The sequence below is a fragment of the Meleagris gallopavo genome, chromosome 7 (genome assembly GCF_905368555.1).
Source record: "Meleagris gallopavo chromosome 7, MGAL_WU_HG_1.1, whole genome shotgun sequence".
Taxonomy (NCBI): Eukaryota; Metazoa; Chordata; class Aves; order Galliformes; family Phasianidae; genus Meleagris; species Meleagris gallopavo.
The window spans coordinates 9,651,538-9,664,445 of NC_139410.1; the positions used below are offsets into that span (position 1 = coordinate 9,651,538).

General features: G+C 40.8%; 1 protein-coding gene across 1 annotated transcript; it reads left to right on the forward strand.

Moving 5' to 3' along the window:
- The first annotated feature begins 2,259 nt into the window (after positions 1–2,259).
- On the forward strand, positions 2,260–11,004 carry MOB4 (MOB family member 4, phocein). Its single transcript, XM_085227589.1, has 8 exons — positions 2,260–2,402; positions 3,912–3,974; positions 4,778–4,878; positions 6,122–6,164; positions 6,432–6,518; positions 7,501–7,580; positions 8,375–8,486; positions 9,394–11,004. Exons 1-8 carry the CDS (start codon positions 2,343–2,345, stop codon positions 9,523–9,525), a joined length of 678 nt encoding a protein of 225 aa, XP_085083715.1. The 5' UTR covers positions 2,260–2,342; the 3' UTR covers positions 9,526–11,004.
- The last annotated feature ends 1,904 nt before the right edge of the window (positions 11,005–12,908 follow it).

A 12,908-nucleotide genomic window follows, 5' to 3' on the forward strand; every position in this document is an offset into this window, starting at 1 on the left:
AAGGTTATTGCACTGTGGTTATCTTAAAAGACAATTTATTGCACAACAGAACACAAGCTCAGTGAGAAGCATTATCTTCCCCTGCAGCAAGCACGCTTTTATCTTCTGTGATAAGGCAGGTATTCTGGTGTAGTCACATACTGAGAGGGGGAAGGTAGTTAACGTATTCACAGCTTAATTAACTTTTGTAAAATGGATGACATCTTAAGTAGAAAAAAAGGTGCAGTAGGAAATAATACCCAACAAGTAAATGTTTAAGCCAAGCATTTAAATACTGTCTTTTAGAGATCATTTATATAGAATCCTAACTCAAGAACTCAAGAACTGTGAGGTTCACAGTTCTTGTTTGTGAAGAGCTGCTCTAATCCATGGTGGTGCAACCTGAGACCAGGCAACCCTGAGGAACAGAGGTAGCATGAACACCTTTACTACCTGCACCACTTCCCTTAGTCCTTCGCCAAGGCTGCCCTGCCAGCCCAGCCCGCACCTAGCAGGACTGCACTGAACCAGCACTGCCATGTTGCCAAGTGCACAACACACATCTCTGCTCCCAACCCAAACTCCAACTCATGCTTTCAGCCCCAGGAGATTTTCAGCACCTTGCTGTCATTAAATAAAATACCTGTCAAGTACATCTAGCCTTTATATAACACACTGTAAGCCAATGTCACATTTTCTTCTGAAGTTTCATGGGAATAAAGGATACATGGATAGGGAAAAAAAAAAAGCATCCTTTAGCCTCATCAAATGGAGGACATACTTGTGTATTAGATAGGTCATGGACAGAACATTTTATTCCTGCACTACAAGGCTGTCCTTGTCAGCAAGGACAGCATAACCTACTGCACTGCCAAGGTGATCCATCTGCCATTACTGTTTCAAGTCCATGGCTACATACCATATTTTATATTCCCTGGGTTACAGAGTGAAGGTCAGTATCAGTGACAAATGCTCTCTTGTGCTTCTGTAACAATTTAGACTTGTTTGTTCCACCGATTCCTAGAACGTCAAAGCTCCAATTTGTGCAAAAAAAAAAAAAAAGTCACTTACAGCCATACCTGTTATTTGGTGAGGATCCAGTTCTTTCCAGCTATCTGAAGTATAAAGAATGAAGGCAGAGTCCATCTGCATTTTCCTTTTTTTTTTCCATTCTGGAAAGGGCTCCCCTGGCAGCAGCAGTACTGCTTTCTGAAGTCCTTTCTCATCATGCCTGTTACCCGAGACAGTAAGAACAGGGTGAAGCTTCCACACCCCACTGAGGAGAAGATCTAGAGAATATCCAGGACCTAACAGCACAGGGGTAAGATGACTTTGGCCAAATATTCCCCTTTTCACTCAAACAACATGGACCAGGTAAAAACTATGATGTGGCATTACTGTCGATCAGATTTTGTTTAAAAACCACTGGAAATTCCCTAAAAGAAAAACAGAAAGCAGCTTCCAATAATAAGGGGGTAATTATCAACGAGCAACTAAAAAGATACACAGATTCATGTATCTTCATTAAGAAACACTTCAGAAAACTTTCTTTTTTCCACAAAACTGAGCCAATTTCAAACTGAAAGGTGTGTATTTCTCACGGAGAGGTGGCTGTTCTCAGCCAGATTTATCTGTTTCAGAAGCAACACGTCCATGAAACAGAAGTCAGGGACAACCAAAAACGTCACATCTCCTCCCATTCTCTGCTTCAGATACCAGCTGAACCTTGAAATTCATTAAAAAAAAAAAAAAAGAACACCACAAGACTATGTTATGAGGGACTGCAACAGCTAGCACCGCTGTTACTTTGGGGCTGGCTAATTATAAATCAATGTCATAAAAAATTAACGCAGACTCACAGCAGACCTAACACAGCAGCATGACAGGCATACCCACAGCACAGCGATTACTCCTGCTGCTGTTAACCTCCTCACCTCAGAGAAAGTGCTGAGAGGAGCAGTTTCACGCTGTGGGGCCCAGGCTCGCTCTAAGGGCAGTCACGCTGACCCGCGGCTCACCGGTAAAACAGTAACCAGAGCAAACGGCAGCGGGCCCTCGAGACGCGCCCACGTTATCGTGCCGCTCAAGGAACTCCAGCTCCGTCTCACAAAGTCGGAGTGCCCGCAGCCAAGCGGGGAGCGGCACCGTTCTCCGCTTCTCATCGCTTGCGCGTCGCCCGGCTCACCGCCGCCCCTCCGCAACCCCAGCTGTGGGCACGGCGGTTCTGCCAGTCGCCGCACCACGCCCCTCCCGCCCGCCCCCGCGCCGCTTCCTCAGCGCCTCTCGCGAGACTTCTCGCCCCGCACCGCCCCACGGCCGCTCGCCCGGCCCCGCCACATCCGGGTCCCGGCGCGGCTGTCACTATGGTCATGGCGGAGGGGACGGCAGTGCTGAGGCGGAACAGGCCGGGCACCAAGGCCCAGGTGAGGCGCCGTCGCCGCGCGGCCGGACCCGGGGAGCGGGCGGTGCCGCCGCCGAGGCGCGATGGCGGGCCGGCCGCGGGGGCACCGGTAGCGGCCGAGCCGCGCTCCGCGGGACCGCTTTGTTCGGCGCAGCCGGGCCGGGGCCCGAGGTACCTCCGTGCGGCGCCCGGCCGGGCCCAACGAGCTCCGTCACTGAGTAACCCGGCGTCACCGGGCCGAAGCGCGGCTTTCTCCGCCTCGCGCCTGCCCCGCGCGGCGGCCGCTTCCCCATCCGCGCTGGCGGCACCGGCAGGCCGGAGTCGCGGCTCTGCGGAGGCCCGGGCGGCCCTTACGTAACGCGGCCGTCAACCGCTTCCTGCTCACCGACCGTGCCGCGCCGCCGCTTCCGAGCCCGCCTGCAAGGGGCGCGTCTCGGGCGTCTGCTGTACTCGTCAGATCGCTCCCGCGGCGAGCCCTCCGTCGGGGTCGTCTTCGTTCCGCCGTTGCCGGGAGGGCTCGGCCGCAGAGCGGTGACGGCACGGGGCTACGGCAGGGCGCATCTCTTCCCCCTTTAGCCTTCGGCAGGACATCCGGAGCTCCATCACTGCACGGCTCCGTGTGTTCCGTGCGTGCTTAACCTGTGGAGGACTTGGAGCATCTGCCATCTTCTGAGTATCCTGAAAAATACAGAACTGCAGTCAGTGGAACGATGAAATAGCAAAACTCACGTGGGCTGAAGAATTTTGGAGACGCTTCTTTTGTGTGTGACTGTATTTCATCCTAGATGATGCTGTGGTATAGCTGTGCTGTGTGTAAATAACAATCCACCATCCCAGCACTTGTTGCTCCTTTCCCCTCAAGCTGTCTCAGAGCAGCCTGCTGAGCTGCACAGGGAGGACGCCTTCCCTGAGTCACTGCAGCATGAGGCCAACGTGTAATGCTTCTGGCTTCCAGGAGAAGCAGCACTGAATGGGAGATGCAGAAAATGCAGAGTTAGAAATCCTGTATCTGGGGTTACCACATTCACACTCGGTGAGAACGGTTGCAGAGCACTGATGTGCAGCTGGGCCTGATGTGAGACTTCAGGAGGTTGCTGATATTAGCAGCACTGAATGCCGTGGGCTGGTGGAGTTGTTACCCCCAGGGGTGCAGCAGCACACTGACTGGGCTAGGGGAAACACAGCACAGAGCTGGGTCTGTGGTGCAGCATTAGCTCGCAGAAGCTGCTTTCAGTGGTCTGTTATTACTGGAATACACTGGGATTTTTAGTTTAGTGCCAATACGCTCCCTCTACAGACCTCTTATTTTCCCATTCTTACATTGTCTAACTTGTGAAGTTGACATTAGGAGCCTAAGCACTGCTTCACCATATTCACACCAAGTTTGTGTGCTCGTTCTATTAAGATGCAGTTTCCTGGAATTGTATGAACTGAGCCTGCATCCACATTCCCTCATGTTTGAGTGTACTGTGCCTTCTTTTCCCCTTCTTTTTGTTAAATTGGTTTAAGTTTTTTTTTTTTTTTTAAACAGGATTTCTACAATTGGCCTGATGAGTCCTTTGAGGAGATGGATAGTACATTAGCTGTTCAGCAGGTACTCTTACTTATCTGAAACACTGTTTGTAAACTCAATTTCTTAAGTTCTTTATTTTTTTGTTTAAAAACAAACAAGCAAACAAAAACAAAGGGATCATGGCATGTTCTTTTTCTGCTTACAGTAGTGCCACAAAAGAGTTAGTTTCATAAACTTTAAAAAATGAAGTAATTACTAATTGGAATTGGAGAAATAGCTAGAGTTCTCAAATATGATTTTAACAAACCAGATACACACACACACACACAAAAAGTGGGGTTGTGTAATGCTGAAATGTGATGGAAAGTACAGCAATAGTAGCAGGGTGGAACAACCCCAGGTTGCAGCAAATGAGAACAAGACCAAATGCAGCAACCATGGACACACAAACAAAGAAAGAAAATCTGCTTACCTGTGTAAGGCCTCAGGTACACAGGGATCTACAGCAAGATGCCCTTACCTCCACTGCCAACCTTTAAGTGAGGTCTGGGAAGGTGTGGATCCTGACTCCACCCCTTCCAATCATTCAGGTGCATTGCATTGCATTGAGTAGACATGAGTAGCCCTGAGTTGGCTCAGCCTTCCAGCAGGTTCTCAATCACTGCTTCAGGCAGTGACTTACCATTTCCAGGTTATAAAAAACAACAACAAAAAAAAACAGGTACTTTTTTAACTTTTTAGCCGATCCATTACTTTCTAAATAAATAGAAAATGACTTTATCTCTGGGAAAGTAAGTCTCTTGAAGGCATAATAATGTCCTAAATACACCGTTTTACTGTGATTACAACAAGATCTAGTGTTTGTTTCCCCTCCTCCACCTTAGTACATCCAGCAAAACATAAGGGCAGACTGTTCCAACATTGATAAGATCCTTGAACCTCCCGAAGGCCAGGATGAAGGTGTATGGAAGTATGAACATCTAAGGTAAGGATTCATCTTCATCAGCGTAATGTCCTGAGTCTGAGTTTTGTTCATTGATAGTGGTAGGAGGTTTCATTGCTTTTAACTTGTCATATTCAACTTAAATGAAGTTTGGTATTTTTACTGCTAATATTTTAATAATTTTGTATTAGGTAATTTTCTGAACTTCTTGTTCTTTATAATGCTCTCTGATGTAATATTTTTTAAGAATGGTCCTTCATTTCAGAAGTTTTTCTGACATACTTTTCCTACAAAAATAGTCATGAATTTCCATAGGACTTTCTCTTAGCATCATTAGTGCTTAATCTTTGCTTACTGGGGATACAAGTCTCATTTTTCTAGATACTTCCAGTGTGGTTTTTTTTTCTGGAACTTGCAGGAAAATATGTTTTAAAAGCAAGAAAGGAGGAGTGGCTGTGTCTTACAGTTCTTAAAGTATTACAGTAAGGAAATTCAAAACGTTGCCATTTTCTGTTTAATTGAAAAGATGATGTTCAACATACATGCTTTATTGCATATATTTTCAAAACAACAGCTATTGTAGATTTATACCTTCTAACCTCTTGGCTCTCGTTTCTTTTGTCCTTTCACATACAGTGAAAATCATGCTAGATTCATGGAAGTGACTTCTCACTATACACACATCACTTCTCGAAAATATTATTCCAATTTTTTTTGTAGTCTGTGGTGGGGGAGGATTGTGAATTAAAGAAGTAATTAAAGAAGTTTAGGAATGCACTTCCAGACATATTCTAGTGGAAGGCTGCATTTCTATAAGTCTCTCTGTTAATCATCTGTGGTGGTACTTTAGGTACTTAACTGGGTTGGAGGATGTGTATCTCAGCAGGATGGAATGATGCACATCTGCAAATTATGCTCTTAATTTTCTCAAAGTGTTCTTCAATTACTTTTTAAAAAATCTATATTTGTGAAATAGTATTTCTTCCCTAATGAAGTTGATATCTTAAACACCTCCACAAAATTGTGAAATTTAGCCTGTGCTGTCAGGTAAAAATTCAAATATAATTGTTGCAGTCAGTAAAAAAGATATGCTGGTAAGCATTCTGTTTCTCTCAACTTGTATTCTTTTTATAACGTGTTAATTCGTAGCCTGTTGTACATATGATTTTTCAAGACTCACATCAGCTGAAATTATGTGATGGTATCATTTTGTTTGTATTTAGTACTTCCAGTGTGAAAACAAATGGCTTGATTTTGATGCTGCTGTGTTCAAATTCCTTTTTAGACAATTCTGCCTTGAGCTCAATGGACTAGCTGTCAAGCTTCAGGTAATTCTTTTCTTATTATTTTTATCTTGTATTGCAAAAGAGACTTGATGCAGAGTCTGTAGAACTTTCTTTTGAATTTATGCTTAAGCAGTGGTTTCAGGCAAGAGGTTTTTTAGGGTTTTAAAAACTTGTAGCAAATAACTCTTTTTGGTGGTGGGCAGGACAAAAAAGTGATTTGAAAAGACCATCTGTTTTTTTGTTTGTTTGTTTGTTTTTGCTTTTGGGTAACTGAAATCGGTTTTTGTAACTGAGCAATTGTTTTAACAGAGTGAATGTCACCCAGACACATGTACTCAGATGACAGCAACTGAACAATGGATTTTTCTTTGTGCGGCTCATAAAACTCCCAAAGAGGTATGGATGCGTTGTGAAAAACTGACCCTACTGATGTAAGGTTTTCTTCTACACTCATGAGGAGACTGCAGTTGGCTTCTTAGTCAAACTGAGAGCTTTTGTGGGTTAAGAACAATCATATGAGGTTTAGAGAAGGTAGGATAAGGTAGGAGAGAACTGCTTCCTACAGCAGTATCAGAGATAGAATGACAGCATTCTACCTAGGTGTTGTTTGCAGTCAGAGAAAAGAGGAGGTAATACTGGTTATCTCTGAGCATCATTCATCTGCTGTTTTACATGTTGACAGCTATTGCCTCGTGGTCAGGAAGTGAGCAAGGCAACCCTGAGAGACTGCTGACTAAAAATTACAACTGAGAAGTCATTCCTCTGAAAGCAGGGAATGACAAAATGGACAGGCACTGCTGATTTCTCTCTACCTGTCCCTGGCTTTTGTCCTTTTCTTCTGCACATACTTGATTGCAGGGACAGGTCTTGGCTTATCATATATTTATCTAGAATTACGCTTTTGTTTTTCTTTGACAAGGTGGTTAGAAACAGCAATTACGTTTAGGGGCAGTTCTGCGTTGTTTTTTTTTTTTATTTGTAACTCTTTTTTGATAGGATGTAAAAACAGTAGTCTGGCAGCTTGACGATGTGAGAAACAAGTCAGCTGTGACATAAGGAATGTTTTTCCTTTTAGTGTATCTCCAGTATGTGTTTGCATTATAAGGTATTACTTAGGGAGATGCATAAAAATTCACTACTCGTGCACACGATCACATTTCCATAGTAACTTATCTCTTGAAATAATTGACTTGGGTTGTAAAACAAATAAAAACAACATCCTGTTTGAGAAAGAAATGTAGTCAGACCTTCAGAGAAGCTTTAAAAAACTTCTGGGACTAAAAATGGCTAATTATATTAAAAGCATCAGGAAATGTAGTTGTTTTTCTTTAAGTAAGTTATGCGATAACATCGTGCATGTGCTCACTGTATTTTGTAGTGTCCTGCTATAGACTACACCAGACACACGCTTGATGGAGCTGCATGTCTTCTGAATAGCAACAAGTATTTCCCCAGCAGGTAAAAATGTTTTATTTTGGGAGCAGAAAGGTGGCAGGGTGTAAATGGCACCTAAACACTTAAAGACCACATAGAAACGTGTCACACCATTTTTGTGGAATACTACTGAGAGTGTCAGAAATCCTACAGAATTGGCTGGTGTTGTTGGTTCAGTAACCATCACTTTTAACCTAAGAAAGAATTCCTGCCTACTGAATCAGTCTACCATTAGCTGGAACTGACAGAGGTGCTTTTCAAGTGGAAACTGTTTATTTTCCTCATATTTCTTGGTATTGCTACGGGGCTTCCTCTGGAATGCCAGTCTAAGTAACAGGACTTAAAACAGACAGAGGACCTACACAGTACTCCACTGAGAATCACCAGAAAGCAGCAGCAATCCAGTGTGGGACAGCTGAAGACAGACTGAGTGTGTTCAGTGGGCAGCCTGCCACGTTGGATTACGGAAACCTAACCAGAGAAGTCAAAATGGTGCTTCTCTGGGAATCCTCTGTTGGTAAGGAGGTGGAACTGGAAGTCTTTTTCCCTTTGCTCTTTATTGCTAGAAAACAGAAATCCAGCCTCCACCAGATATTTCTGTAATACAGGCAAATCGTACAGTTTTTATATGTGCAGGGTGCATCAGCATTTTTATTACTCATGCAGAAAGAAGCAACTGCAAGCATATCTGTAAAACTTCACTCTAAATTTAGTATGTAACTTCACAGTATAGTTTAACAGTCAGAGTTCATGTTGGCATGTATTTCACTAGTCATGGCAGTAAATTTGTTTTGTAACCTTTCTCCTGGTGCTTACAGGGTTAGCATAAAGGAATCGTCTGTAGCAAAATTAGGATCTGTGTGCCGAAGGATTTACAGAATATTTTCACATGCTTATTTTCATCATCGGCAGATATTTGATGAATATGAAGTAAGTAGTTTAATAGTTCAGTTATTGCTGAAATTATAGCTGTGATAATTGTATTGCCTTCTTTTAACGCTTACAGAAGATCTGCGCTGATGTGAAGTATTCATTACAGTAGATAATACTTCTATAAGAACTGAAATTCCATGCTGTGATTTTAAGTCTCAGTGCTAAATTACACACAGGAAGGTGTGCGTGTGTGCTTTTTATAATGTAATAAGTGAAAAGGTTTCTGTTTAGTTAATATATCCAATTGGTTACCCTTTTCTTTACTTGGTTTTATTCAAGCAACACCAATTCATTATCTTACTTTAAAGATTCCCAAATGTATTCAAAACGCTTATAGAAATATTTATTTCCTGATGGTATGTGTTATGCAGGTAGTTGGAGGATTATAATTATAAAACTGCATAAAAGCAGATAAACGAGTAGCACTTCCAAGGGTCTGGGTTTTTTTTAACCAGGACATAGAAATTAATAGATGAGGAGAGAGCTGCATGTAGAATGAAACATTTGCCAACCACTTAAAGTTGCTGGAACAGCTGTGGAATGGCTGTGCTCCGTTTTGGTGGGGATGGTGTATGTAGTAGGAGTTTAATACCTTAAAATCCTTTTCTGGAGAGTAGAGCAGAATTATGGTGATATTTTAATACATTCTCCCTTAAGTACTGTTAAATTGAGCTATGACTTAAGGAATGAACCAAAACCCCAACTGAAGTTCAAGCTTATAATTGAGCAATAAAAGGGACGTGTTAAAAGTAGTAGTATAAATTTATCATTTAAGCATTGCTACTTGTTCCTAAGACTCCTAAATTCATTACATAATTATATAAAAGCAGATTAATTGTGTTTTCCTCAATTGTTTATAATATTCCTTCTCTATATGTATTTTTTCCCCTTTTTTCATCTCCAGAATGAAACTTTCTTGTGTCACCGGTTCACTAAATTTGTGATGAAGTATAATCTGATGTCTAAGGATAACTTGATTGTACCAATTTTGGAAGAAGAAGTGCAAAATTCAGTGTCAGGGGAGAGTGAGGCATGATGGGGATGACAGCATTGAAGCCTATACTGAATACAAACAAAAAATTAATTATGTACTGTATATATCATTTTAGACACTTCAATCATGTATCCTTATAGCTTTGTTTAGTATACTTTTTGTATGCTGTGTGCGTTGCCTTTTAATATGGGAAATACTTTAAGTTATTCATGAGCTGTATATTCATCAACGTGGCACTCATGGTTTTTAAATAAAAGTAGTAGTATCTGTTTATAATGCCTGTTAATAAAAGAATTTACAGTTCTCTAAAATTGCTGCTAAACAATCATTGAATCACAATCCTGAAGATGAAAGATTGGGTGGGGAAAAAAGCAAGATTAAGATTACACAGCAAGCCATTTTGTAATGCAGTAGTTAGGTTAGTTCAAAGATTTTCACCTTAAATATAGAATTCTGCAGGAAGCTCTTTGCAATATAGGTTATTCCTAATTTAGCTTTTATTTTTTTAAGATGGCTTTGAAGATTTACTTCTGGTTGTGCATATTCCTGTATGTGTCTATCCAAACGCTAAGAGCATTTATAGTATTAGTAATACCAAAAGGATAATTTTACTATGATATTTAGCAGATGTATTATTGATATGTGTCTAACTTACTTTTTAGCCTGTTCTTTTGTTTCCAGCGGAGGCTTGTGTGCAGCACGGGCTGGTTTCTGTCCTGCTAAAGCACACTTCTGCTGTTCTCCACTCCACAATTTCTTTTTACTGTGGCAAAACCAACACAAACTAAATGGCTTATACCTGTTTATGGCAATGGCTTACAGATTATACCTCACAGAAATATTCTCGTTATGCCACATAACCCACTAGCATAGTCTTTACTTATATTGTTAGAAAAGAACACCTAAGTACTTGAAAAATTGAACCTGATTCTTTCTAAGAGTTCATCATATTTCCAGTAAATGTTAATTTTTCTTTGTTCACCTGCATTATATCGACAGAAAGATTTGGACTAATGCTTCTGTTCCCTTTTAGATGTTTGTTTCAATTTGCATTTGCAGATTTGCAATAACTGACAATTTCCATGAGTGCTGCTTCATTGTGCTTTGTCTAGAATGATATAATTAAATATTTTAGAGATGAATATAGCAGACAGATATACTGCTACGTAGGCATGAATGCAGGGTATAAAAGCACTAGTGGTGTTCTTATGTTAAATGAATTTTGCTTATTTGAAGAGGTAGCCAGTCATTTCTCTTGGAAGTTGCCAGGGGGGCTTTATTATTTCTTTATGCAGGTCACAATGAGCTAACTAAGCTAGTTTCTATAAACTGTACTTGGTTTTCTAAGTTATACTTACCTGGAAAGAAGGGAGTTCACCTATTTAGTATTTTTTTTCCATACTACACTAAACATGCCTTAAATTCTATTTTTCTTTACATAAATCAAGCACACCTCAAGCAACTGTACCACCTGGATGTAAAGGGAATTTTAACTATAAGATAATAAAGAGATTAAGCTTATGAACTACTTCAGTAACTGCTTTCTTCAGCAGCTCTTTTGTCTCACATTTATAGCTGTATTTAACTGTCAGCAGGGTTACTGCATGAGATGTTGTATGAGTGAACGTAGCTTTAGTTACTGCCTATACAGTTAATTCTAACTTGCCTTGTACAGACCAAATAGGTATCTTAAGTTTGTATTAGAGGCAGAAAGACAACTGTATTTTGGAGATGGTAAAATGCATTTAGTTTTGGTATAGTTTGCTGTAGGACCATTCAGGGTGTGGTTCTTTTGTGCAGTCACTCCGCATGCTTATATTGGTCCCGGAGACTGACAGAGGCAAAAACATGTAACTTGTGTTACTGATGACATTTCCTCTACACAATTGAAGAAAATGTGGTGCTCAGGACTGCATTAAAGTTTTAAACCTCTTTTCATCCTCCTACGCTTTAAGAGATTCACTTCAGAACAAAACTCTGGAAGTTTTAATCCTGTTGATTCTCATTCAGATTTGCACTGTAAATTGACTTGCTCTCTTTAGCTGATTTTATATAAGGCTTAAGTGAAACACTGCTTCTATTTTCCCTTGCTATTGTTTACATGAGTACTGTGTACACACACGTGCCTGAATGGTACCATAAAACTTAACTTCGCCTAAGGAAATCATCGGTTAGTCTAGTTAAATACATTAACAGATTTAATTTACACTCTACGTAATAGGAAAATGGAAGACTGTCTTTGAAATATATTGTAAACAAACCAACGGTTAAAATTAAACTGTTACTTTATCCATACCACTACATTTTAGTAAGTGATTCTCATTTCTCACTTTGTCCAAGAATGCAGGCAACTGAGTGCTTCCAAGGCAAAGTTCAGTGCTCTCCATCTTTGCTAAGAGGGGTGCTGAACTTTTATTTCTTCTTCTGAAAGTAGATAAATACAATACTCATAAGCATCTAGAAGCTGGACTTCAAGTGTATTCATCTCTCAATTCAGAAAATGCTGGTTCTGCAGTTTAAAAGTCACTGAGATTTAGAGAGGACCTTTCAAATACCCAAATAAGCACAGCGTTACACGTAGCCCATCACTGATGGAACAGCCTACACAAGCAAAGGTTAACTCGCAAGAGGCTTTCTCTTTGTCACTCAGGTTTTCCCCAGTGCTTGTCTTTGTGTGTTGGATCAGGTCAGCCACAGTGATCTGTTTAAACAGAAAAATGCAGCAGCAGACCCGTTTCTGTAAGCAAAGCTGTCTGAAGTTATGCTTTCCTGAAGAATTTTCATCACTAATTTGTATCTTTCATCTCAGTTCTCACAACAAGAGAACAGGCTTGGAAAAAATCTCAGAAATAGCACTTCTCATCCATGACTTAACCCTTAGGGAATTATCTTAACAGCAACCTGAAATTTTCTTTTTTTAAGCTTCCAGATTAATATCCTAAGTAGAAAGTAAGCTAATTGGGTTCTAAGATATGATTAAAATTCTAGTAGGCTTCGCTGTATGTACAAACAAGAACCAGCAACAATAACTGAAGGAAGGTATACACTGATCTAATGGATTTAATGCCAGTGTGAGACAAACATAATTAAGACATCGATAGCTGATTTGGTAAGTGCTTTTAATGGTGAGAAGCTTCCTCTCAGAAATATAAAAAGGAATTTAACATTACACAAAAAACACTGCATTTTATAGACCAGAAACAGAAGTTAAGCAGCAGTTTATTGCAGGTGATGAGGTATATAAAAAAAAAAAATTGTTGGGATAAGTATGAGCAGGGCACAGCATTTTTGTTTTTAACAGACTATTTCTCCTGGTTTGCAAACCAGGAGATGCAAGCATTTCCTATACAAACAATTTAAGACTTGAACTATGAACAATCTTTTGCAGTGCTTTAGGAAGAGCATTAACGGCTTTCCATCTCCAT